The following is a 26,472-nucleotide window of genomic DNA, read 5'->3' as shown; positions in this document are numbered from 1 at the left end:
AAGCTGTTACAAGATCTCTCAGCCTGCTCAAAAGATCAACAGCTAATCTTTTCCCAGACACTTAAAAAAAGAAAGTCCCCTAAATTCTCTGAAAGAGGTATGATTTAAGATGGTTAGAATGAAATGAATCATGACTGTAATTAGAGAAGGAATAGTCATTAATTTATCCATTATTTGAACAAATTATTCAGCACTCTTCCTGGGCTAGATATTAGACAACAGAGAGGATATGATATGAATTCTATGACTAAGCAGAAATGGTCAAAGTAAAGGCATCCAGCTTCAAATATTATATCACAAAAGGAGAAAAACAACTTTCCTTTCCCTTGTATCTTTCTGCAAGCCAAGCAGTTTTACAAAGATTCCAGTGTCAGGGCAGGGTGTGGGGGGGGGGGGGGGGCGTTGGTGGTCATAATAGAAAAGTCAGAAATCTATAATGCAGACAATGCATGTTATCTTAGAACTGCCAGCAGATAAATAGCATGTCATTAAGATTTTGAAATTTTCTAAAATCTTTGAGATTTGTCATGCAATTTTTCTCCTCCAGAAGTTATATTTAGAAATTCGAACTATTTTTATCCTGAGACTTAGGGTCTAGGTCCAACACCTGAATTCCAACAAGACTTGTGCTAAGGCACACAATTGGCTAACCCTCCGTGTCAGTTTTGGCCATGTTTGCATAGGAGAGGCATTTCCTAGAAGGTGGAGGTGAAGCAAAACATGGAGATGCCTCAAGAAGGCAGTGATCTGGATTGCCTAGAGCAAAACGCAGTTAATCGTAGTTAAGAATTACTTATCTATGAACAGTTCTAAGCCCCCTCTCTTAGAGGCTGGACTTAAAATGCCCTAGTTTCAGAAAATACAATCAGTTACTACATTATTTAGTGCTTACTGATCTGCTGATCTGGGGACTTAACGTTGTTATGTGTCAGAATGAGCTTTATGGAAATAATAAGCACAGCTAACATTTACTGAATGCTAACTATATGCCAGACCGTTTCTAAATACTTTATTTAATGAATTTCTTAGAACATTTTTGAGGTAGTTTCTATTATTACCACCATTTTACAGATGAGGAAACTGAGGCATAAAGTGGTTAAATAATGGGTAAAAGGCCACAGAGAGAGTAAGTGGGGAACCAGTAGAGTACTAGGAGACGGCCTTCATTGGAGAAATCCCCTTTTTTCATCTTGGCTTTCTTGATGATCAAACTCTATTGTGTGTTCCTTGGTCAAAAAATGTAGCAATTGTACCTGTGGAAGTCTCAACCATAAGAACTAGGAAGATCGGTAGGAGAAAAAAGGGATAAAGAAAGGGGGGGTAATCAGAAGGGGGAACGAAGCATGAGAGACTATGGACTCTGAGAAACAAACTGAGGGCTTCAGAGGGGAGGGGGAGGGGGGAATGGGATAGACTGGTGATGGGTAGCAAGGAGGGCACATACTGCATGGGTGCACTGGGTGTTATACGCAACTAATGAATCATCAAACTTTACATCAAAAGCCAGGGATGTACTGTATGGTGACTAACATAATATAATTAAAAAAATATTATAAAAAAAAACCACTGATTAATATGATAATAGAATCATGCTTCCTGTTACGAGCTTTGTGAATGGAATATTGTCACAGTTGCAATTCAAGATTGGAAAATTCTCTGTAAGTATCTTTGAGAAATTGTGTGTGTGTGTGTGTGTGTGTGTGTGTGTGTGTGCATGTGCGTGCACACAGGCACGTGTGGACATATGCACACAATTTCCCATTAACAAACAAACCCAAATTTCATACCATGACAAAACTGAAAATATATGTGCCAGATTTGAAAATCTTTGAAAAATACCCAATACTAGAGGTTATTGAATATGATCGAAATGTAAGTTTTTATAAGAAGGCTTGTGCAGTAATGATTTTTGCTAGAATTACCTTATTTTCTTCTATTATCTATTACTTTAAATCCTATAGTTGCTCAGTGCCTGGCACACGGTACACATTGAGTAAATATAAGCTTCCTCAACGTCCAGAAGCCATGTTGGTGCTATAAGAATCCGTGATAAAGATTAACAGACATTTCTCAGAAAACAAAATACTGTCCAGTTGGAAATACACCATTGGAGCGGTTTGTGAAAATAACTTTGTACTGAGGGAATTTTCATTTGTAATATTATGGAAGCAAATAAAAGAAAAGCAAATATACTTTGTGAGAAAATGTTCTTTTTTAAAGACACAATGAAACTGTTGAAAACCAGGGAGTAGTCATAAGGCTATCAGTAATGAGACAGGAGAGAGCATTTCAGCCTTGTTTTCATTTTGCAAAATCATCTATCACAGAAAAGTAGCTTGAATTGTCTGCCTTGTTTTCAATTTTTCCAAAATATATTCAGACAAAATAGCCTGAATTGGCTATCTTGTTTTTCGATTTTGTTCCAGATTTATTTCTGATTATAGCCTTTTTTGAATTTAGATGCTTTCTCTTTGGGGAAATGAATATCATTATGCTTAATCTTCTTTTGCCTATCCAAAATGAACGTAGAAAACTTCCAGGGTAATAAATTATTTTTCTCATGGAGCCCTTCTCATTTTCTTGCAGGCTGTTCAGAGCCTCTGGGGATGAAATCAGGACATATACAAGACTATCAGATCACTGCCTCAAGCATCTTCAGGACTCTCAACATGGACATGTTCACTTGGGAACCAAGGAAAGCTCGGCTGGACAAACAGGGCAAAGTGAATGCCTGGACATCGGGCCACAATGACCAGTCACAGTGGTTGCAGGTAAGATTTTCAAAAACTGTTCCACCAGCACCTGCTCCTCTTCCTTAAGAGATTTCCTGTTGGTGAATGTCAGAGTCCTTGCCTTCATTCTAATTTACGTGTACCTTCCTCTTTGGCTTACCTACAATTGATAAAACGAAAATTCCTTATGAAGCCATATCCATGTGCTGTTTTTACTGTGATGGTGATTTATAGGTGCTCCTGTCAGACTGATGCCCCAGATTGTACCAGATCACAATATATATATAGGTCAATTCAATCGATTATGAGAACATTTGCATTTTAACTCTCGCCTATTCTAATGCTTCCTACGGGTATTGCTTTGAAAGTGCCACAGCAGGATTCCGGACCGCCCTGAAATCATGCTATTGACCTGCAGATTGTTCCCACAGAATCATGACTCCTGACTTCTTAGCTCTTTACCTGTGGTTGCTAAGCAATGGAGCAATTTGATTACATTCTCATAAGAGAGCTTTCTTAGAGAAGGAAAGCATAGACACTGCAGAGTCTATTTATCATTTGCAAATGAAGTGCCGTTATAGTCAGTGCTTTTTAAAAACAATCTTCTTGAAATGCATTTATTGTGGAGTACTTTTAAGTATGCACAAATTTGTTAATGTCTTCTGTGGCAAAGAAAAGTAAGACAGCTTAATTCCATAATGAGGTCATTTTATTTGAAAGATATGAGTTCTGTTATTGACTTTTATGCAGTATCCCTGAGTTTCAAACCTGTGGTAATTCATTACATTTCTGAAGCTCACAAAAAACAATTATAATAGCAACAAACGTTACCTCTCATGGAACCAGATTTACCACCTGAGTCTGTTCTAAGTCACCTGAAATGTCCAATCTTCTCAGTAGAAATTGTCACTTTTCTCTTTACTTTCCTCTAACATTCTATCTGGATCTCTATTGATCTGGAGCTTTATTGAGCTCTTTCATTACTATGATGCATTAAGGATAATTCTGTGTGTTTTTCTCCTTTTAATGTTTTATGAGCTTTTTGAGGGAAGGGTGTATATGTATATACACACACACACACACACACACACACACACACACACACACACACTCACGCAGTATATTTCCTTTCTCACCATCCCTTCTGCCACCTCCCTGATCTAGGCTACCACCCCCTCACCTGGGTTTAGCAGAAGCCTCCTCACCAGCTTTCCTGTTTCTGGTCTCACTCTCTAAAAATCCATTTCCCAAATTGTACCCAGTGTGGGGTTTTTTTCCCCCCCTAAAATGCAAGTATGATTCTCTTACTCCCTTTCTAAAACCCTTCAATTGCTCCCTATCAGCCTCAGAATAAAGTGCAGATTTCTTAATATAGCCTCGAAGTTTTCGCAGGAGTTGGCCCCATTTCATCTCTTACCACACTCTTCTAAATTTGCTTCACTTTCTCAAACCAAATGTTCTCTCTTTCAGTGCCTTTATAAATGTCCTCCTCCTGGTGGAAAAGAATAGAAAGAGCACCTCTACCCTTAGCACCCCCTGCCTTGTGTGGCTGACGTCCTCAGCTGCAGTTTGGTTGTACTTTCCTCTGGGAAGGCTTTGCTACTACTCCCGTTTTGTTTTACCACACAGTAGTACGCAGCTCTCCCCGAGTACTACTGTGTCCTCGGTAGTTCTCTCACTGTCCGTTATCACGCTGTATTGGAAATTGTGTTCTCAGATTGGATTGCTTGCTCCAGGAGGGATGAAACCGCATTTGTCTTTTGTGACTTTCTCAACTCGTTGTACAGTACCTAACTGAATACCTGTTACAACACCTGACACATGGTGGGCATTCATTTGTTGAATGAATGAATAAGTGGATAAATGAATAGTTCAAAGTGTAGTTCAAGTTATTGATTTGGGCCTAGATGGCGTATCATTCTGGTCCCCAACTGGTAATATCCTCAAATTATAAAATAATATTTGAAATAGAAAACTAAAGGGCACCTAGGTGGCTCAGTTGTTAAGCATCTGCCTTCGGCTCAGGTCATGATCCCGGGGTCCTGGGATCGAGCCCCGCATCAGGCTCCCTAATCAGCGGGAAGCCTGCTTCTGCCTCTCCCACTCCCCCTGCTGATGTTCTCTCTCACACTGTGTCCCTCTCTGTCCAATAAATAAATAAAATCTTTAAAAAAAAATTGAAATAGAAATCTAAAATCTCATGTTAGGGGCTCCTGTGTGGCTCAGTGGGTTAAGCATTCGACTCCTGGCTTCCACTCAGGTCATGATCTTGTGGGTTGTGGGATGGAGCCTGTGTCAGGCTCCTAGCTCGTTGGCGAGTCTGCTTGAGATTGTCCCCATCTACCCCTTCCCCACTCTTGCATGCATGCGCTGTCTCTCTCTCTCTGTCTCTAAAATAAATAAATAAATCCTAAAAAAATAAAATATGTTAAAGATCTAGTCTTTATAACACAGGAACTAAATTTTCATAATACATGACTTTATGAAGTTTTCAAGTTCTTAATTTGAAGAAAACATAGAAAAACTTTTCCCATTTATTAGACTTGGATGGCAAAGTTAAACTGGTTCTTTGTTGCTGTATAAGTTTTTTAATTGGAAATATTCTAGTCATACCTCAGATTAACTGGATTTAGCTAATATTATTTTTGAGTCATAATGCCGTGTGGAATAAGACAAAATATTTTATACCCTGTAAGTAGCTCAGATAGGCTAGTAGACTCCAGGATATCCACATGAAAGGATTGCCGATGGCAAATATCTTTAGAAATATAAAATAAAACAAACATTTTTTTTTACATGAATCAGTGTGTAATCTTTAATCCAAACCTCCATCCATCACTTTTTTTAAGATGGCTTTTCAACTGTCTTCTTAAAGTCACTTGCATGCTGAAATTGATTCATTCTGTTGGTGACAGATTTTCTGTCAATTCAAGGACCAGTTCTTCCAGTATATGTCTATTTTTTGTTGTGTCAAAACATACTCAGAATCTCCAAGGCAAGGTAAATTGACATGTTTTCTTACATTTATTTTTTCTTTTTTGACATAATGTAAGAAAATGCTCAGAATTGTGACTATTTTTAGTGTCTTCTCAAGAGAATATAATCTGTTCAACTGTACCTTGTTAGGCTTGTTAGTATCTTTGTTGAAAATAAGATTAACATTTTTACAGAAAATGTATAGGGTGATTTTGTTTTTGAATTATTGATGTCGAGTTAGTTTTTATCCTTGTTTGAGACTTCTGAATTTGTAAGTTTTAGCTGTGTTTTTAACCAAGATGCATCGGTTCTGAGAAATAGCTCTTCAGAAGAAAAACCATGTCTGTCATTTAAAATTCCCTTCTTTCATTAATAATCTCCTGCTAATGGATTTTTAAGAAATTTCTTTTATTCATCAGCTATACATATCACCCTCTAATGATGAGAGTTTTATTTCAGTTTAATAGGTTTTCCCAAAACCTATTTGGATAATATCTGGAAATAGTTGCTATAAAAGAAACCTTCCCAAATGCCCTTTTGCCCAGTCGTTATGTATTTTAAGGAATTCTTTAAGATATTCTTTTAAAAGAATTCTTACGTATTCAAATACCACTTTAGCATTTTATTCTTATTATTACTCTAAGGTTTCTTCCAGTTTCTTCTATAATATGGTCAAAATCTCAGATGCTTCTCAAGCAAATGTTCTTGTGTTATTTTTTAGAAGTGATCTTACCAAACTGATTAACGTCCTTGATCTGCTGTTTATCGTGAAATCATTATGCTATTCCTATAGAAAGTGGCAAAAATGTTTGATGTTCTCTAAAACTTTGAAGCCCTACCAGTGTTTTCCAAAAGCCTCTGAAGGTTAAATTGCAGTTTCTGCCTTTCAAAAAATCTTTCCTACACCTAAACTGAAACCTCGTAAGCCAATCATTCCTGACTCATAGTTGGACATTCCTAACACATGGTTGGATTAAATTTTAATCCCTGTTATAAAAATAAAATGACATTTAGCTCACTGAGATTCTTTGGGATCAGACAATTATCTTCTGTGGTTAGTTTCTAAACAAAGGACCCAGAAGTTTTGTCGTATTTTAAGGTGGATTCAATTAGACAAATGACAGAACTAAGGAAGCACATAGTAGGTTTCCAGCAATGGGTAGCTCCCTTTTTTTTTCCCTTTGTGGTGATTTATATAATCTCAGGAGAGCATAATCCGATGCCACCAGTCATAACTAACAATGAAGATATGTGTCCATATTCTTCTTCCAAAAGGGATTATCCAATAAAACGATGAAATGTAAAGTAATATATTACCACTCAGTTGCAAACTGTGAGCAGTGTTGATAAATTACATAAATTTGCATTAGCAAACAAAAAATTTCAAATTTTTTATCTAGGTAGTGGCAGATTTTTCCGATCTTTACCTGCGAGTAGTAATAATAATATTAATAGCTTTAAATGCACATTATGTCATTTGGCAATGTTCTCTACTGAAATCATATTTTTACTAGGATGTTTATGTGTTTTTATGACCATTTTCAGTGGGTTTTCAACAGATTGAGTAAATTCCCTTCTTATTTATGCCCAGATTATACAAACTGCTTGAAATTCAGCATGGAATTGAGATGTTTAATGACATTCTAACGGGTAGGAGCATTACTGATGATAATCTTATAAATTGTGAAGAAATATTTTTGTCTAGTAGATGCAGCTGTACAAGGAGCACTCTAAGATTTAACTTGGATTGATTAAAAATACTTTTTAAAATAAGTCATAAATTCTCTTATAGTGAATCTATCGTGCATGAATTCATTGCCTTATTGGTGGTAACTATAGAACATGGATAAGTCACCATCCGTAACTGAGTCTGGTTAAAAGTTTTTCAGATTTCATGAAGGGTAGCTTAATATAAATGACTAATAGGAGGGAAAATGTCACCAGATCACCTAGGAAATGACCTCTTGGTCTATTTCATGAGACATTTTCTAATTTAAGGTAATCTGCATAGTATTTCAACCAAATCAGTAGAATTAATAGAGTCGTTAGACGGCGCACTTTAGTGTTGACCTTTGTCAAAATTGCAGCTAACCCTACACAGCTTCATTTCAATACTAATTTTGTGGAAATGTGTAAGAAAGCAATTGAATTTAAGTTTTCAAATTAAATAAACCTTATGTAATTCAGTCTGTTTCAGATTTTTTAAAGAGGGTATCCTAGCCATAAAATTCATAACTTCTTTAAAGCCATTAACTTCTCTTGCCCTTTGGACAATTTATTTACAGAGAAGCTGAAGGAAAGGATCAAGGGACCTTTAGGCCCCTGGAAAACATTTGGCAATATGAAGAAATATTCTAATTTCCATTTCACTCTTCCACAGTCTCATATATACTAACCCATAAGTCCACATGAAGGGTTCAGTTATAAAGCAGATCTGAAAGAGATCAAGTAATGAAACAATTTATGTACGACTGTGAAACAGCTTCCATCTTTCATAAAGTTAGTATATTTTGGAGTTTCTGAAATGAGTCAAAGATGTCCATACTTTGTTTAGACTATAAATCATCTTTCAATTTTCTGTAAGTTTACAATATCAAAGGGAATCTCTGCCATCCAATTAGGGAAAAAAACTTTTAATGAGCAAAAAAAAAAAAAAAATTGAGTAGTGTATTTATATAGCCAGAACTTAGAAGGCGAAGGGAAGTACAGCCAGACTCAATCTAGTACACTGGGTGCATAGTTTGAAGTCCAAAAATCTGTTTTTTAGGGCTGACAGATCATATCAGTGTTCTAAAACTCAGTTTTTTCTCTTGTTCATCTAAAATGTGAGTATTATAGGGGTGCCTGGCTGACTCAGTCCATAGAACATGCAGCTTTTGATCTCGGGGTTGTAGGTTCGGGCCCCACATTGGATGTAAAGCTTACTTTAAAAAAATTAAATAAATAGGGGCGCCTGGGTGGCATAGCGGTTAAGCGTCTGCCTTCGGCTCAGGGCGTGATCCCGCCGTTATGGGATCAAGCCCCACATCAGGCTCTTCCGCTATGAGCCTGCTTCTTCCTCTCCCACTCCCCCTGCTTGTGTTCCCTCTCTCACTGGCTGTCTCTATCTCTGTCGAATAAATAAATAAAATCTTAAAAAAAAATAAATAAAAAATAAAAAATAAATAAATTAAATAAATAAAATTAAACGTGTATATTTTTAAAAAGATAACTGCCCAGGCAACCTTCCTTTTAAAAACTCTCAGACAACTAAGATTCTAGTATCTTACATAATGGTTGACCACGTCCAAAGTAATCAGAAAATTATCAGGACCACCAGGTAATTTCTGATGAAGGTTGCAGAAAGATATCATATGATTTACTTAGTGTTGCAGATATAACTGTATAACCTTAAAATAACTCTTTAAAAAATTAACTTATATATTATACAGAGATTATCTACTTAATACCTAAAATATTCCCCCACCTTTCCACCTGTTCTAACTTTGTGTCATTTTTGTGGGTTAGTGTATATCTCTCTATAAACAGCTTAAAAAAATAAGAATCCCCTAGGACAAATGAGACAAAGCAATGAGACATATTAAGCCATTATGAAGCACTAATACACTAGCATTGACCTATAGCAAGTTATGAAAAATGTACAAAACAATAGCTTGTAAAGTGTACATTAGATAAAGTGCAGGGTGCAATTTTGGAAGCAAGCCTCGATGGTACATAGAAATTGGAGGAAAGCTTTGTGGTTCAGAGATTATTTTAAGTGGCTTCATAATTTAAAATTTTGCATAAATATTTTTGAGACACGTACTATTGCAAAGCACAATGCCAGGTGCAAGGAACTGCAGGATTGTTTGGCACTGTGTCTGCCTGCATGTATGATTACTGACGCCCTAATTGTCATGATCCAACAGCCTGGAACCAATAAACAGAAATGGGGGGAATTGGATGCTTCAGCTTAGAAGTATTTCAGACCATTGAAAAGCTGAACAGCAGGACTTATAAGAATGGTGTGTGCACAGCAGGCCCATTCGTGTTTTTGTGATAATCAGAATTAAATGACTTCTGATTCCTTTGTGTGCAAATGAATTTTGTGACATATTCGTTATCTTTTGTTAACGAGATATGGTTTTAAGAATAGTAACAATTCTCCTCTAAAAATATGAGCTGAGGATATGCCAGTGAGTAAAATTTAGAACCTGGGAATACTGATTCAAATAAGACAAGCATTTGTGAAGGCTTCCAAATAAAATGAGAATCTCCTCTAATCAGTGATCTTGTTTTGCCTTTAAAGGAACTCTCTCAGTGACTAAGTTATGTCTGTTTTATAATGAGGCCACAGGGAGTCAGAGGCTCGCTGAAGATTGCAGGGCCAGCCAGCAATAGAAGGGGAACTTGAAACATGCCAGGAAGCTCGTGTACCTACTTTTAACACAATATTTTATAGAGTGTTCAATGAGTAAGGTGACTCCTTTTCCCAGGGGATATTTGTTGGATAAGGAAACCCTTTCAGAGCCCAGTACATAGCCCTGGCCACTTACCTTGTCTTGAAGGAGAGCTCCTGGTATTTCTGTGCACCTAGCTTGCCCTTTAAATTTGTGGCTCCACACTGTAAAAATTTTATTTAGTGTTGCTGACCATTGAATACACACGTACACGCACACACACACACACACACAGAGGCACACATTAAATTTTTTTAAAATGTGATTCCTATTTGTTTGATTTAGGATAAAACTAGTATGAAATAGGACAGAAATTCTAATTTTTCCTACAGCTTGGTGGCATGTCATTGTACACACCCTACATTTTTGAGAATGCTGCTCTTTTCGAGACTGCTGATCACAATTACACTCACCTGCTCCAGTTGCTTTGGTTTATCCTAAAGACCTGTAATTTTTTTTCAAAGCCAACGGTGCTATGATGAGTAGGTCATCTGATTTTCATTTACATTCATGATTAAGATGTCTCTCATTTATGAAGTATTTATTTGCTAGCTAATGTCAACATAAAATAAATTTATTTATAGCAAATACCACATTCATTTTCTTTTCACATTAAACTCACATTTCTGTGGGGAAAACATGCCTCTGTGAAGTGACTTTTAAATCTCTAATGTCTTTGTTTCGTGCTGCTACTGTAGTTCACTGGCAGAGTCTGTCTCCTGGGAAGAGTAGGTCCGCCTAACCATGCCTGTTTTCATATTAACCTCTGGTTAGAATCTTCTCTGAGATATTTTAAGGTGTGTATAAGGACATACCTGCCTACTGCTTCGAATTAATTACATTCTGGAAGTAGAATGTATTTCAGAGAAAAATAGCTATGTTTCTTGGCTAGGATAGATTGTGGTCTTAGTACCAAGGCCAACTAGAGTTTCGATTTGTTGACTCACCCCCTAGGCCCCTTGCCCAAGGTCTGTCAAGATGTCGAGATGCTGTTCTCTCACTTTGACCTGACGTCTATGTCCTTCAAGTCCTGGTGTGTCTGATTCCCCTCCTCTCACCTAAGCCTCCTATGTCCTTGTCATTTGGTTTATCTACTCTGTGCTTTGTTTCCAGCTCTGCCCTCTCAGAGTTGATGGCCTGTTTATGATCCACCCTCATCCCTGTGGAAGGTTCAGCCCAGCCTGGCTCTCAAAGGGCCACTAAGTGCTCCCTAGGCTGTTGGCTTCTCTGGGTTCAGCTTGTGGCCACAACTGACTTCAGTCTTAGCTTTCTTGGTTCCTGGTTCTGACACTCAAAAGTTTTATTTTTCCAGATACTCCTTTTCTTCAGATAGTTCTACTACCAGAATTCAGTCCTCCTGACTACAGACTCAGAGTTTCCAAAAGGTCCTCTCTTCCTCAGTGTGATTATGAATTGATAAAATGAGGATAACATATATCATCACTCTTTCATCCTAAACATGCAGTACTCTAAAACAAATTAAGTTCCCTTTCTCACCAAATGATAACTTTTATGAGCATTTCCCAAAACGTACACTGAAAACACTGCTTCCATAGGCTCTTTAAAAAAAAGATTCTGTACTGAAATATATTTAGTAAAGCCTATATCCTCTTCTCTGTTACTGATTCAGATGAATCTTAGCATAGGATCCTTAAGAATCCAGTAGGAGAGAGATTTGTTTTATTTGGAGATATTCAAACTTATTTGATCACGGAGTGCTTTTTAAAAATGACTGCCTTAACATTTCCAGGAATCACCGTAGGATATTCTGTACCAATTAAATTGCCTTTCCGCAGCACTGTGTTGGTTTTGAAGGGCTTTCCTAATAATTTTCACTGTATCCTTATAATAATCTGGTTATATATAATTAATTGTATAAAGTATTCTACCTCAAGACATGAAGAAACAATTTACAAAGGTTATATGCCCTAATCCTGTAAATGTCAGATTTTGACCCCAAATTCCAGTTTCTCTATTTTCCATTGAGTGCCAGTTTTCATTTGCATTTGGCATCATGTAGAATGAAGTCTAACCTTAGCAGCCTTTTTTTCATTATTTTTTTCAGTATAGCCAAATATATGCAAAATATGTGTATTTGGGAAATAGGGCTTTCCAATTCACTGCATTCTTCTATTTTTGTGACAGACCTACACAATATCACAACAATGTCATCAATTCGATGTCCGTATCTGCACAAGCCAAGCATTTAAAATTGCTGAAATGGATTCAAAGCATTATTTTCACTTCTGTTCCAGAAAAAATGTTTCCCATAAGCTAAAGTGAGCCTAGGCGTACCTGAAGAATAGTGGATCCATGCCATGAACTCTATACACTGACCACTCTAAGCAAGGAAAGTAACATGTGCACATTTCGCTTCTTAAGAAACATCTCCTATGAGCTAAAGAGCTTAGCTAGAGAAGTTTTGATAGCACACAAATACTGGACACTCAGTGGTAAAAAATTTTTCTCTCATTTATTGAAAAGTAAGTTTGATAATTTCTTTAAAACTCTATTTTCCCTTCACTTAAAGTGACAGAGGATCATCACCGAAACTTACCTTTAAATATATATACTGTGAAGTTCATCCTCCTGCAAATGTTCCTACACTTCCTGGCTTTGCCTTCTCTACGTTCACGGTGTCAAGTTCTCGCTCTTCATCGCAATGAGGGAGGCTTTTGTAGCTGATGTGCGTTAAATTTTAAAGTATAATTCATATTAGGATATTCACTGTTTTGTAGTGAAATGGGACACTAAACATAAGCAATAGACATTTTGTAGCATTCACTGCTGTTGAACAATGGGAACTTGGAACTATGAAAGCATCATTGTTTTACAAATATGTTCCTTGCAGAATTTCCTCACTTAAGAAGTCAGACTATGGGCTCTTTGAATAATGAAATTTCTGTTGTTCCATCAGTCTTCTCTTCTACTTGGTCAATGGCTTTTGATAGAGAAAATTTTAAAGGAAACAGAGGTGTGTGTGTGTGTGTGTGTGTGCATGTATATTCAATAGAATAGGTTCATTTGCCCATTTGTACTATTTCTTTGTACTGCTAAAAACTGATAAAAAACATTTCATCTAAGGTTATCCAATATAAGAAAGGAAAAAACCAAGAGATATTTACCTGTAAGCATTATTAATTAGTATCTATGATACTAGCACTATTAATTATTATCTATGATACCTTGTTCTATGGTTTTAAAATAAAAAGTAGAATAGAATTTTATATGCATTCGAAATTGTATTAATTATAATTGTGGAATTGCATAAGATTATTATTAACATCTTATATGCAGCATAATTAACAAAACCAAATATGGTTAAGTGGCCTTAAAGTAAATGAATAAAATACAAGCAAGGGTAATTGAATAACTGTTATTCCAGTTAAGCTCTGTGTCACCTTTCTCCCCTATCCCAATATCCTACCACCTATTTGAGGTTCAACCTTTGTTTCTTTCATAAAAAGGCACTGTAGTTTTAGTCCCCAAAGCTATGGGATTTGATGGTTCTTCATAAGTACCACAGGACCCATCTGTTCTGTTAGGCATATGTCTGATGATGTAGGAGGAGCTATATAGACAAGATAATATATCTAAGAGCACTGTAGACTGTAACACTAAATATGTGTGTGTGTGCGTGTGTGTGTGTGTTTCTACAGCTGCCTCAAAGCTCTATAATGGGAAATAGAGGAAATTCTAAAAATAAAGCAGCTCTAACACTTAAAATGGGAGAAAGCATACCACCAGCTGCTTCTACCTTCTTGCAAGTTGGAATCAAAGTCATTTTCTTGAAGTGTGGTTTGGAGACTTCCTGCATTGGAATCAGCTGGCATGGGCTGGCTGAAAATGCAGAGTCTCAAATCCCATCTACAGAGCTTCTGATGTTGTTAAGTCTGGATTAGGCATAGAAAAATGTGCATTTTGGAGTATATATGCTGGAATTCTCGCACAACATGAAGTCTGAGAGAAAAGGAATTGGCGATTTATGGTTTGACTGACAAACATTTTTATTTAGAGGCAACGGTTTTAATGGAACTTGCTTAGGTATGTTGAATTGAAAATTATTTGAATATGAATCTAATCGCAGTTTAGAGATAGATTATCAGGACACTTCAAATTAAATAAATGTCATGATCCCAGTATACAGAATTAAAGGAAGCAAGCTTACATTGATCTGACTTTATTAAATGAATGAATCCAACAACAAATCTTTAGCTTCTCTTATCTCTATCAGAAATAAGGTACATCAAAGATGCATCATAGAACCATATCTAAAATCTAAAATGGGGTCTGTGATGGGTTCTGTATCTCCAGTTTTCTCTGGCTGGGAACCATATACATACATATGTATAGCGTTAAAGCTCTAGGATATGGAATTATGGAATTTAAATAATCAAGGGTTTTTGATAATTAGTTCTTTGATATTCCTAATAATGACCATGAAACACTACCAATTCCTGAAGTATCACTTGCAGAGAGTAACATATGTTCAGTGAAGATGGGGTATTTGTTTTTGTCTCATGAAAAGGCCCTATTTAAAGTAGAAGCTTAATGCATGTTGAAAATCTCTTCAATAATATTTTCAAAAATTGTCAGTGTTTATGTAGTTTATAGAGTAATTGTAAACTAATTGATATATCTGATAAGAAACAGTATTTCATAACTGTTAGGGTGGTAGACTCTATAGAGCAAAACTGTCTGGATTCAAACTCCTTCCTTCTCTGCCACTAACTAGTGTGTGACTATAACTTCACCTGTTAGTGTCGCGATATTCTCACTTTCTAAACAGAAATAATAGTGTCTATTTTATAGGATTGTGTTAACATAAGTGCTTGTAATAATTAAATAATTACTATAAAGTGTTATTTACTATTATTTTATTAATCAAAGTAATCCAGTAACCAGTGAAACTGTATACATTTTCTTTTATTTTAATCTATCAAATAAAAATACTCAATGCTTAGTTAAAAATTTCAGATAAATGATTAATAGAATAGGTTTTTAGTATAAGGGTGTTGCAAGTATTGCAGGGAACATACTTAAACACACATACAGGCACACAGACATAATGTGTCTGTGTTTATCTGAACTTCAAATTTAACTGGACTTCCTGTTTTTTTGTGTGTGTGTTTTTTTTTTTTTTTTTTGCTTAATCCAGCAACCCTATTTTTACTCCATCTCATTTGAGTTCTTTACCCTGGCACCTCTTCTTGAACTAAGGGATGTTGATACAGTGATGATTTAGTCAATAAATAATAGTTTTAATAGATTGCTCATCAATAATTGTTTTTGCAATGCACTTATACTCCAGATGAATAGATATTGCAGAGTCAATAGTTTATTAACTCCCACATAAATATGCTTAAATTGACCTCCACTTCAATATTATTCATCCCTGTTTTGTTCTGGGGGGAAAAAAACCCACTATTCTGGCTCTTCTTTATTTCATGGATTTCTAAGGATAAGATGAACTTTTTGGGATCCAAGCATAAAGCCAGGTGATACACTCTGGAAGTCAGTCTCTCTTAATATATAGGAACTCAGCATAATATTCTCCATCATAGGAATTGACTGAAGTTGCTAGAAATGCCCCTGAGTGACTCTTAATGACATTTGGGATATTGTGTCTACAGTTTGTAGAAATTGCCACTAGATGGCATTTAAGATCCTCAAAGTTTTTAGGCTCTGTGCATTCCAGTTATAAAAAAGATACAATTTTTATGACCTAAACTCAACTCTTGATCCCCTTACCTACTGGCTGTGTGACAATAGGAACAGTATTTTCCCCCTAAGCATCAGTTTCTTCACCTGGGAAATACAGTAAATGCCCACTCCACTGAGCTGTTGAAAGATTGAATGCAATTACATATATAAAACATTCTGCAAGGTGCCTGGAATGGGATAAGTGTCCCATGGGAGCAGTCTTTCCTGCCTCTTTCTCAGCATTTAAAACAGAAACTCTAGAGATTAGCAGTACTGGAGCTAATTTTGACTCCAAATCCTTTGGCTGTATTATATTTAATCAAAAGACAAAGCTAAAGGAGGAAATAGACTACTTTGAGTCCCTTGCTTTGATTCAGGTTATTTCATGTATTCCAAAAGTTGCCTACACTACTGGATTTTTCCATAATTGTTCTAATTATCTGAATAACGCTGGAGAAACCCTCTCCTGCCTCTAGCAAGATTATGTATTGCTTTATCAGTCTAGCTTTCCTTCTTCTGGAAAGTCACTTCCTTTGGGGAGTTACCCCAGTCGAACCAGGTATTGTAAAAGGAGCTACCAACATAGTCCCATGTTCCAGCCCCCAAGGTGAGTTTTTCAGAGAGGAGTCCAGAACTTCCTTGTAAATGGGTTTAAAAGAGGCCTCTTGTTGGAATTGTCCAGGGAAGGTAGCAGCAGAAGTAGAAGACACTCCCTTAAGCTGTACTTGTAAAACAAGCATAATTTATGACAAAGTGATTATTTAGAGTTGTTTTGTAGAGAGATGAAGGAGAAACCAAAAATTTCCAGTCACCTCAGAGTTAGCAACTCCTTGAAGCCACCACTCTGTCCTCAGGTATGAAATTAAAAAATACGTTGGCCCCAACCTACCATATGAGGAAAGCCACTCTAAGAGCAAGAAGTGGAAGAGAATCTCAACATACTTTGCTGTTTCTTGAGCTCTCTTTTCATAGTAATGGACAACTTTTTTTTCTTTCTTTTTTTTTTTTTTTTTTGCATCTGCCGGGCCATACTAACCAACAAGAAGTGGACAGTGCCAAATATTTAAGAAAAATTCATGGTGAAAAAGTCATTATGTTTTAGAAAAGTCTATGCACTGATTGTTTTGGGATTGTTTTTGTTTGTTTGTTTAGAGGTCTATGAGAATATAATGATAGAACGACAGTATTCTCCCTCTTATTCAGGTCTTGGGGGAAATGCAACTGAAAAATACAGGACTTGAGAAATTCTATCTATAAATAATAATCATGAATTAAAATACTAATCAGGTTTAAATATAGAAAGTATAGAATCTCTTTAGGAAGTTTCATTCTTTGAGTTTTTTTAATATACTAAAATCTGTTTATAAAGAACATAAATATATTCATTTCGAAGGTGTTTTTTTAATGGATCAAATAAATGCAAAACATATTAGAGAAATCTACCTTATTTCTTACTATTTCCTTTATAATTTTGAAAAATTTACCTAGTTTTCAATATGTCCAAAATAAATTAGAAGCGACAGTTATTTCCTCAGAAAAGTCAAATAAATCAGGCTTATTATTTTTCTACCACTTTACCCGATGCATATAGAATTACAAAGAAAATGGAGAAATGAACAATAGTATTAAACTGGCCAATTAAAGCTAAGTAGGAGACAGTTGTATTCAAGACCTTCAAGTTTCAATCATAAGAGTCCCATACTTGTTATGATATTAAATTAATGAGACAAGAATGTAAAACATCCATATCTCGATATGTTAAATTATAGTTTGTTTTTTACATGGGAATTTAATTACAAAATTTTAAACTACCAAGTACCTATTCTAGCTTATTATCAAATTATACATGATACCTGTTGAAGAGATCAAACATGAAAGTCTATATTATTTTTCAAGAGATTCACTGCTGCTACTCTCTTGCAGTTCTCCTTTCTAAAAGAGGATAATAAACCGTCTTACCAATTGATTTCATGCTTTTCCATGAGACTTACCTTGGTCAATGATTGGGAGTTGAAGTGATGCTTCTCTCTTCTGAGTGGAAGATTTTGGAAATGAAGAAAACAGATAGTAGGTCCCGACTTGTATTACAAAACTGGGCACAGGAGCATGATGTCACTGTCATATAGTTTTATCTGACAACCACAGCAGTCTCATGAGGCCAGAAGGAAGTCAACCAGCAATTTCTTTAAATTTTTAGTCTTGAAACCGAATGACAGAGAATGTACAAAATAGGAATACTAATACTTATTTATAGGGTTATTCTAAGCTTTAAATTATATAATACAGATGTAATATTCAGCAAAATACCTTATTTGTAGTAAACCCACATTAAATAATTAATGATAAGAAGAATGAATATGGTGATAGTTGTAACAGTGCTACTCTGGACCTCACCCAAAAGGAGCTATCCGTCAATGAAGTAGAATTGGTAGGAGTTGGGTAAGAAAGAAAACATTTTATAGTATTCATGATAATGACTGCACAAAATTAGCTCGTTTTGCAAAGAATGTTTCAACAGAGGTTGCAGACCAATAGCAGTAGGCACGCTTCAAACTCAGCCAAGTTTTTACCAGATGGCACTGGATGCTTTTTTAATTTTTAATTCGAATGGCCTCTCTGGGGCATATGCCATAATCCATCATCCCTTTGACCTTTCTGATCCAAAATTGTCATTTGCTATGTCGTCCACAGGCCTATGAAGACATTTAGTTTGTTCAAGACAATGAAAAGGGTTTTCATTTTAGTTGATTTTGAAATAAGAACCTCAAGTGAGAAATAGTCCCCCAGCTTTTGATCAGTCTTGAGATATGACTTAGAGGGAAAAAAAGCCCCTTAATGTGTAACTTGCTTCTGTCATTCTGTCCTATTTCAGAACATAAGGACAGAGAGGGAGGTGGAAGTGAGAGCTGTTGCTTAAATGCTTAAATGCTTAGAAGCTAAGTGGGGACGTGGAAGTGAGAGCTGTTGCAGAGCCTTGCTCACCAAAGAAAATGACCGAGCAAATGCAGGTGAGGAGGAAAGCAAAGAATGATGAGCAGAGCTTGAAGATCAAGCAAATAATAAATAATTGTGAATGATGATAAATACATGTACACACACATACACACAAAATAGCCCAGGTATTAGGAAAGAATGACGCAATGACTATGACACCATTGGTGGCAAATTTTGTAGTCTGAGTCTGAAAAGAGAAATATTCATCAGGAGGGATGGATCCTGATCAGGTCCTCAGCTGAGGAGCCATGGTTCTCCAAGCAGAACAAGTTCCATGCTCCAGTGAGGCAGAAGGTTTGTCAAGCTGGCCTGACTCCGGGAACTGACATAGGAAGACAGAGCAGAAACCCAATGAGAAGAAACAAGGGAATATCATAGCCCCAGAATGAGAGTGAGCTTGGGCCCCTGGATGCTCACAGGGTATGTGTGCTCCAGAGTACCCTTCCTCTGAACGCAGCAGCAATGCCAGGACACTGCATGAGCAGAACCCAGGAAGCCGTTCAGCCCCATGTCACCCTCTCAGCTGGGTACCTTTGTGGGACACAATCTGTACAGCCAAACACTGCAAGCTTGGGGTGACTTCATGGATGAGAAGAGGGGCAGCATCGATACCTGCTGCTTCTGATTTGGTGTATTTTTTAATGAGATGGGGTTTAGCTAGGGGAGGTGGGGAAAGCAGGGTTTGATCATTTGGGCTAAGCCTATCACCTTCTGTGGCCAAGACAGTGGCTTTTACTGACAAGCAGAGACTAAATATCAGAAAGAGAAAGATGCAGTTTAATAGGATTGAAGAAACTTAGCTATCAAACAACTCAAAATAAGAAAAGTTCTCTCACAGAACTAAAGTTTTACAATTTTGCAATTGCATTATTCTGGAATCCCTCAAGTCCTTAGTGGCTTTTAGAATCACCTCCATGTTAATGTTGAATGCAGGACTCCTTACCTAAGAGTTGCTGTCCTAGGCAATAAGGTATTGGACTCTAAAGAAATGTCTTCAAATTAGGTATTTAGAAAATTTAACCTTTAAAAAGACAAATTAGGAGAATTTTTGTTTGGCTGTGCCACTAATTTATAGTAAGCCCTTGGGCAGATGACCTGCTTTTTCTGGAACTGGGTTTCCTAATTTTTTTAAAGTAGATGGAATATCATCACACAAATGGAAATGAAAATGTCTGTTTTATTGATGCCTGCCTGGTATCCAGAGAGAGAAAGTATGGTGCCTACAGTTTATGCTTCAAAATCCCAGCTGACCCAGAAAGAACCCAGAATGATCCTCCATAGTGAGAAGTCAGGTTTGATGTACTGAGTCTATACATGCTGACCCCAAGAGCCACATGTGTTCCCAGCTGCCATCTGTAGGAGAGACAGGTCCCCTGAGTATCTAACATCATCATCCAGAACTGTCAATTCAGGTTACTGTGGCGGGAATAGCACAAAGTGTGATTACTGGTTCTCATTTCAGTAGTTCTTTATCATGCTATCCTGTGAGATTTTTTAAACAAAATTTGCACATTTTTGCAACATTACTCAGTACTACCCATTCGTGCAACAGATATTTATTGGGTGAATTCTAAGTCCAGACTCTGGGGATGTAGAGGTAAAGAAGAAAGACAAGTTGCCTGCTCTTAAGAAGTTTGTAGCTCATAAAAACAGAGCTATAAACAAGAAACAAAAGAAAAATGAGTATTCTAGGAAAATAGAAGAATCTATTAGAACATATAGTAGAAGTCTGATGTTATCTGGGGACCAGGAAAAACATCTTAAGAAAGTGATATTTGAGCAGAGATCTAGAAAATAAGAGCTGGGGTGCCGGGTGGCTCCGCGGTTAAGCATCTGCCTTCAGCTCCGGTCATAATCCCAGGCTCCTGGGATCAAGTCCTGTGTCAGACTCCCTGCTCAGTGGGTAGTCTGTTTCTCCCTCTCCCTCTGCCCTGCTCATATTCTCTCTCTCTTTCTCTCTTTCTCAAATAAATAAATAAAATCCAAAAGAAAGAAGAAAGAAAGAAAGAAAGAAAGAAAGAAAGAAAGAAAGAAAGAAAGAAAGAAAGAAAGGAAAGAAAGAAAGAAAGAAAGAAAGAAAGAAAGAAAGAAAGAAAGAAAGAAAGAAAGAAAAGGGAGAAGAGTTAGTTGTATCTGCAAGTAGGAGGGAGATGGAGTAAAAAGAATGTTCCAGGAGGAACAGTATAAGTAATTCAAGAGATAAAAGAAAGTGTAGTGTGTCTGAGAAACTGAAAGAAGTTCAGTTCCTAACAGTTTGAATGAAACTTTAGGTGCATTACCCAATATGTTCTCTGCATGTGATTTTAAATAAAGTGACAGCATAATACTAAAATGAACCTTAGAATGTTTAGTGGAATAGTTGTACCAATGAATGACCCATTTCAAGAAGTATTCACATAAATATTTATTATGAATTAAATGAATCTAATTTTAAGGGATCATCGTCATTTCTATAAAAAAGTAACTGATTTTATTTCTTAATCCTCTAGCTAAGAAAAGGTAAAAACATATCATTTAATATTAAAACTGAGAAGTTTCTATAATAAGAGTTGAAAAGAAGGGAAATGAGATTATGATCCCAGCCTGAGAAAGCTGAATTAATCAGCAAGATCTTTACTGAAATTCAGCCATATCAACATGAGGATGAACTTTGCTCCCTATTGCCCTAAAATTGCATCAAGTCTAGAATAAAAAACTTTATTTATACAGATGTTCAAATGAATTATTTGTACCTATAGCTAATTTTAATGAGAATTCTGATGTGAGATTCAGTTTAATTATTTCCAAAGTCATATTGGTTAGAGAAATCCATTCTGATATCAAAGCCCATTTCAGAAAACATCAGTATAGTCTTACAGTCTGCAAAAAAAGCAATGTCACAGAGAAACAAAAAATAAATCACCATATAACATCTGCATTCCAAAAGCACAGGTACTGAGAGGGCTGTCTCACTCAGGCCTACAGGACATACATGGTGGGACTTGATATCAGTGATAAAGCCTGTCTGGCAGAGGCTAGAGAAGACTTCATCTTCTGGGCGTTTATTGACTGGTGAGGAGGGAGAATACCATAATAGATCCCAGTGCAAGGTTCACATTCTAACCCTGCTGCTAGAATTTGTATCCTTACTAGCAGGGCAGATGAATTCATCTCCCCAGGTCTCCTCATCTTCATAATGAGGCCAACTTTACTTAAAGGGATTATTGTGGAACTGGAATGAGAGGACATCCATGAAAATTGTTAACCATATTGTTGGGTATATAAGTAACGGACAGCCCCCCTGCCCTGTTTCCCCACATGGATATACCATAGTAGGCAAAATTATAGCAAGGGCCATTCTAGATAGGTTGAAGGCACATTTGCTTTTTGCATTGTCTCCCATGTAGAGTTGATTATGACGTGGTGATAATTATCATGACTACAGTGATGGAAGCCTCGCCTGTGATCCGATAAAGTTTCTCTCCATTACTTCTAGAATGCCCTGACCACTAATTCCTCACTAAAATGTGGAAGTTTGTTTGTTTGTTTGTTTGTTTGTTTGTTTTACAAACTGCACACAACATGTCCTTTAGTCTTCGAGAAAAAACAAAGCTTAGTTTATTTTTTTGAATCAAAAATGAGAAATGAGAAACAAGTGCCATTCTTTTCTCAATGAAATGATTGCATCTAATTTCGTTGCATGCATCTGTGTTTGTGTTTAATGGCAGGTGTAATTACGCACCTGTGATGTGCGGCTCTTCTAATTTTAGTAAAATTGAGTAAACTATTTAGAAAATACATAATAAATTACTCTTTAAAAATGAGTAAATTTAAATGCTGAAGCCTTTTTAACTATCTGTCACATCTCTGGTCTTCTGATTTTATGCAGTAGCTGCACAGAGCTTTTGTGTCCAACACCGTAACCTGGAGTCTTTCCAGGGGGGCTCCCAGTCTTGCCCTGCATTCTCCTGGGCTGAGAGTGGCTACAAGCCAGCCAGTGCTCCCTCTTCTCTCACTAAAGAGAATCCCGTCTAGAGAGGACCATGCAGAGAAAAAGCCTTTGTTCTTGTGTCAGAAAGATAGTTCTGGGGGTTAAGAGAACAGACCCTTTTTGTCAGATGACCATGTTAAAAATATAGTCCCAGTACAGTTCAGAGTCCAATCGCTAAGTTAGTATATCCCTCAGAGAGAGCAATTCTGTGTAGATCACTGGTGACTCACAGAAAGTGTACCAGAACTCCAGACATACCAGATTCTTCGCATTTTTTCCCAAACCTTATTTCCCTAGGTGTTTCATGCCAACGGGTTGATATTTTAATATGTTTGAATAATATATATCTTAAATGCTTTAGTTCAATTTTGAAGTAAGAAGAAAAAAATTAAAGTATGGAAAATATGAAAACACGTTACTGTTCTCATCGATCAAGTGATTAGATTTTTCCTATGCTAAGTTGTATTTTGGTCAGGAAATAATCAAGTTGAAATTAATCATCCCCCCCAAAAAAGAAAGAAATCAATCCCCCAAATAGTAAGGGAAAAGCAGTGCAATATGCAGACAGTACCAAATGTATAGGGGTTAGAAACCTTGTCTCCAGAGAAGCATTCCACACTGGAATAGTCTACACCAGAGAAGCAAATTATGATTTAAAAAAAAGCCTGAGAGCAAAGCCTTGGTGACTCCTTAATGGGCTACACCTATTAAGGCTAAGGACACAGAAGACTTGAAAGTGTGACCTTTGGACCCAGGAGCAGTTCAAACCTGAGGGGCCTTACTTTCCCAGGGAGCACGTCCAAAGTCCAGCCCTTTCTGAAGAGTCCCTTAGCCCATCTGCACACCGTTGAGTGTTACAGTAGAACGTCTTCTCAGCCGCTCACCCAGTTGTCTTAGAACGCATTTCAGAATATTTTACTTTTGATGCTAGAAACTTAACTGCATGTATTTGGCAGTGAGGAGTATCATTTGTATTTGATAAAGTGTAGGGCATACTTTTAAAATTCCGTTGATGATCTCTGTATCCCAAAGCAGCAGTGGTCAAAGGCCACGTCAGTGTTTTTTCTGTTTCTTGAAATTTTCTTGGCCATTTCGTATGAGTGCTTGAAAATACAAGCCTTCTTTTCAAATTTATTGCTGGCATCCATAAAATTTTGTTGTCTGCATCAGCTGTGTGACTCAGAAATTTAAGACAAATATTTCAAATGCTCTGACTGAAACTGTTTTGTTTTTAAAAAGGAGTGTGTGGACTCCAATTTCTCTTACATCCGCTCAATATTTCACTTCCTTAATGTAAGGTGTGGATCCTCCTTTTTCGCCAGTGGGAATGTATTTTCTCATGCAGATTTCTCAAATTAATCAGAATTCCCAGTTGTGAAATAAGATTTGTTAGTTCTATTTTCTGAGTAATTTTAATTTTAAAATGAAAGCTAACATTAAATTTAGGATATAATTTCCCTCTTTAACCATTTGGATTCTTAAGGAAATGCTATATAGATGCGTTGTAAAGGCCAAACATATTTTAAAGGTTATGTCGGTGGATTCTAAGAATTGCCTTTCTAATTATGTTCAATATGGAACAGAATGTTAATTGATCTTATTGGAGAGATCCTCTTAAAGGTTTTTGGTTTAATTAAACAGTAGTTGTGTTTAATCCATTTCAGATAAAACTTTATTTTTAATTAAATAGGAGAAGGCATTTAGCTATCTTACATGAGTTCTTTCCTGAGAAGCTCTTTCATAAGAAAAAGAAAACACTAATTTCTCCATATGTAAAGAACAAGTATACTATTCAAATACGACTTTATGCTTCTCTCTGTTATGGTTCAAGGAGCATGTTCACAAACTTCAATGAGGTTTTATGCTAATGTATCTGGCAAATCTAAAATTATAACTGAAATTCCTCTGTAATATTTTAAGTTCTTAATAAGGCTTTTGTATCATCTTTACTTAGAGCCTGGCTGGTAATAAGTAGTAAACAGGTAGAATCACCAACTAAATCAAAACTCCAAAATAATACCTAGACTTGCCTGAAAATACAGTTTGCTGAAGTAAAACATATTATCCAAATTATCTTTAATTTAGCAAAATTCCTTAATGCAAAAACATCCAGTCAAATCTTGAAAAAAATTGTCCAACAAGTATTTCATATTTTTAAAAGTTAGCTTAATGAACTACTACTTCTTAAAATTACTGTTGTGGGTTCCGTCGTGTTCCCCCGCAAAATCGTATGTTGAAGGCAGAACCTCCAATATCTTAGAATGAGACTGTATTTGGAGAGAGGCTCTCTAAAGAAGCAGTTAATGCGAAATGAGGTCGTGTGGGTAAGCACTAATCAAATATGACCGGTGTCCTTATAAGAAGATTAGGACACCCACACACACGGAGGGAAGATCATGTGAAGGCTTGGAGAGAAGTCAGCCATCTGCTGACACCCTGGTCTCAGACTTTTAGCTTCCAGGACTGTGAGAAGGTAAGTTTCTCTTGCTTAAGCCACCCTGCATGTAGTACTTTGCTGTGGCATAGCGAACTAATACAGTGGCTGAATCTAGTCCATCTGGGACAGGAGTTTACTGACATGCTGAGGCCTGGGAGAATCAGAGCCGTGCTTGGGGCTGTGTGAGAAGCTCAGGGGAGCAGGCACTGTCAGGAGGGGCAGGCTGCCACAGCTCATGGCCCTGGCTCTTCCCCAGAGGTCAGGTCCCCTGTCCGTTCTGCTACTTCGGCAGTCAGAATCGGTATCCTAGTGTTCTTTCATGGATGTGTTTAAATTAATATTCTTTAAACCCCCTTTACGTTACAAATATATAAATACCTACCTAAGAATAAACAAGCATCCAATATATATGCTCTTGTGCTATTTATCATAACCCAGCTATAACTTGGAAAATTGCTTTGCTTAGTAGATATTTTTAGAACAAATCCTGATGCATGTATTCCTTAAGGAAAGCCATTTAATCTCGTTTTTAGTGCTTAGAAAGTACTGGTTACAAGATTGAAAGTAAAAAAATTGTAGATAAATGGTTTGATCTGAGATACATAATTTTTTAAAGAATATTCTTGCTTACATTTAGAAAGGCAAATACATGCGTAATTATAAAGAAGGTCACATAGAAGATTTAGAAGTACTTAAATAAACAAAAAAGAAAACACTAACACCTTTATACCATTAACTGGTTGTCCACACTACATGCATCTCTTTTCCTAGGATTGGCATTCCAGATTTAGAAAGGGACTTGAAGGTTATCCTCAAACATGATGAGTCAAACCTGGTGTTTAGAATCCTTTTACCATAGCTTTTATAGACGTGTGGTCATTGAGCCTGTGGAACTCCATACATTGCTGGATTATTCAGATTATTAAATTGCCCTTTCTTTAAAAAACTTCTGTGAGTTTCTAGCCTCTTTCTAACCTTTACATTGTAAATAGAGTATGTTGCCTCTAGCAAACTCATCTGTCTTTCTCTCAGTGCAGTTTTGGGCTTTTTTTTTTTTTTAATAGCTCTTTTAAAATGTGGTCCCAGAACTGAGCACAATGCTTTGTAAGTGTTCTGAGATGGGTAGAGTGCCCTGTGAGGGTGTCTGCCTCTGACTTTGTAGACATAGACTTTAGTTCATGAAGCCTCACACTGGGAAGGTTTTCTTACTATTGTTCTTCC

At 36.6% G+C, this 26,472-nt stretch overlaps 1 protein-coding gene across 2 annotated transcripts in view; it reads left to right on the top strand.

The window, feature by feature from the left end:
• Nucleotides 1-26,472, top strand: part of EDIL3 (EGF like repeats and discoidin domains 3) — a 398,882-nt gene that overhangs the window by 299,450 nt on the left and 72,960 nt on the right. For both annotated transcript variants that reach the window (XM_044384053.3, XM_026498663.4), the window contains one exon: nt 2,587-2,771. In XM_044384053.3, the coding sequence (XP_044239988.2) occupies nt 2,587-2,771 (185 nt within the window). The remainder of the gene's footprint in view (nt 1-2,586; nt 2,772-26,472) is intronic.

This window comes from Ursus arctos, unplaced genomic scaffold, assembly GCF_023065955.2.
Source record: "Ursus arctos isolate Adak ecotype North America unplaced genomic scaffold, UrsArc2.0 scaffold_5, whole genome shotgun sequence".
NCBI lineage: Eukaryota > Metazoa > Chordata > Mammalia > Carnivora > Ursidae > Ursus > Ursus arctos.
Note: the sequence above shows the minus strand (reverse complement) of the source record. Positions and strands in the feature narration are given on the sequence as shown.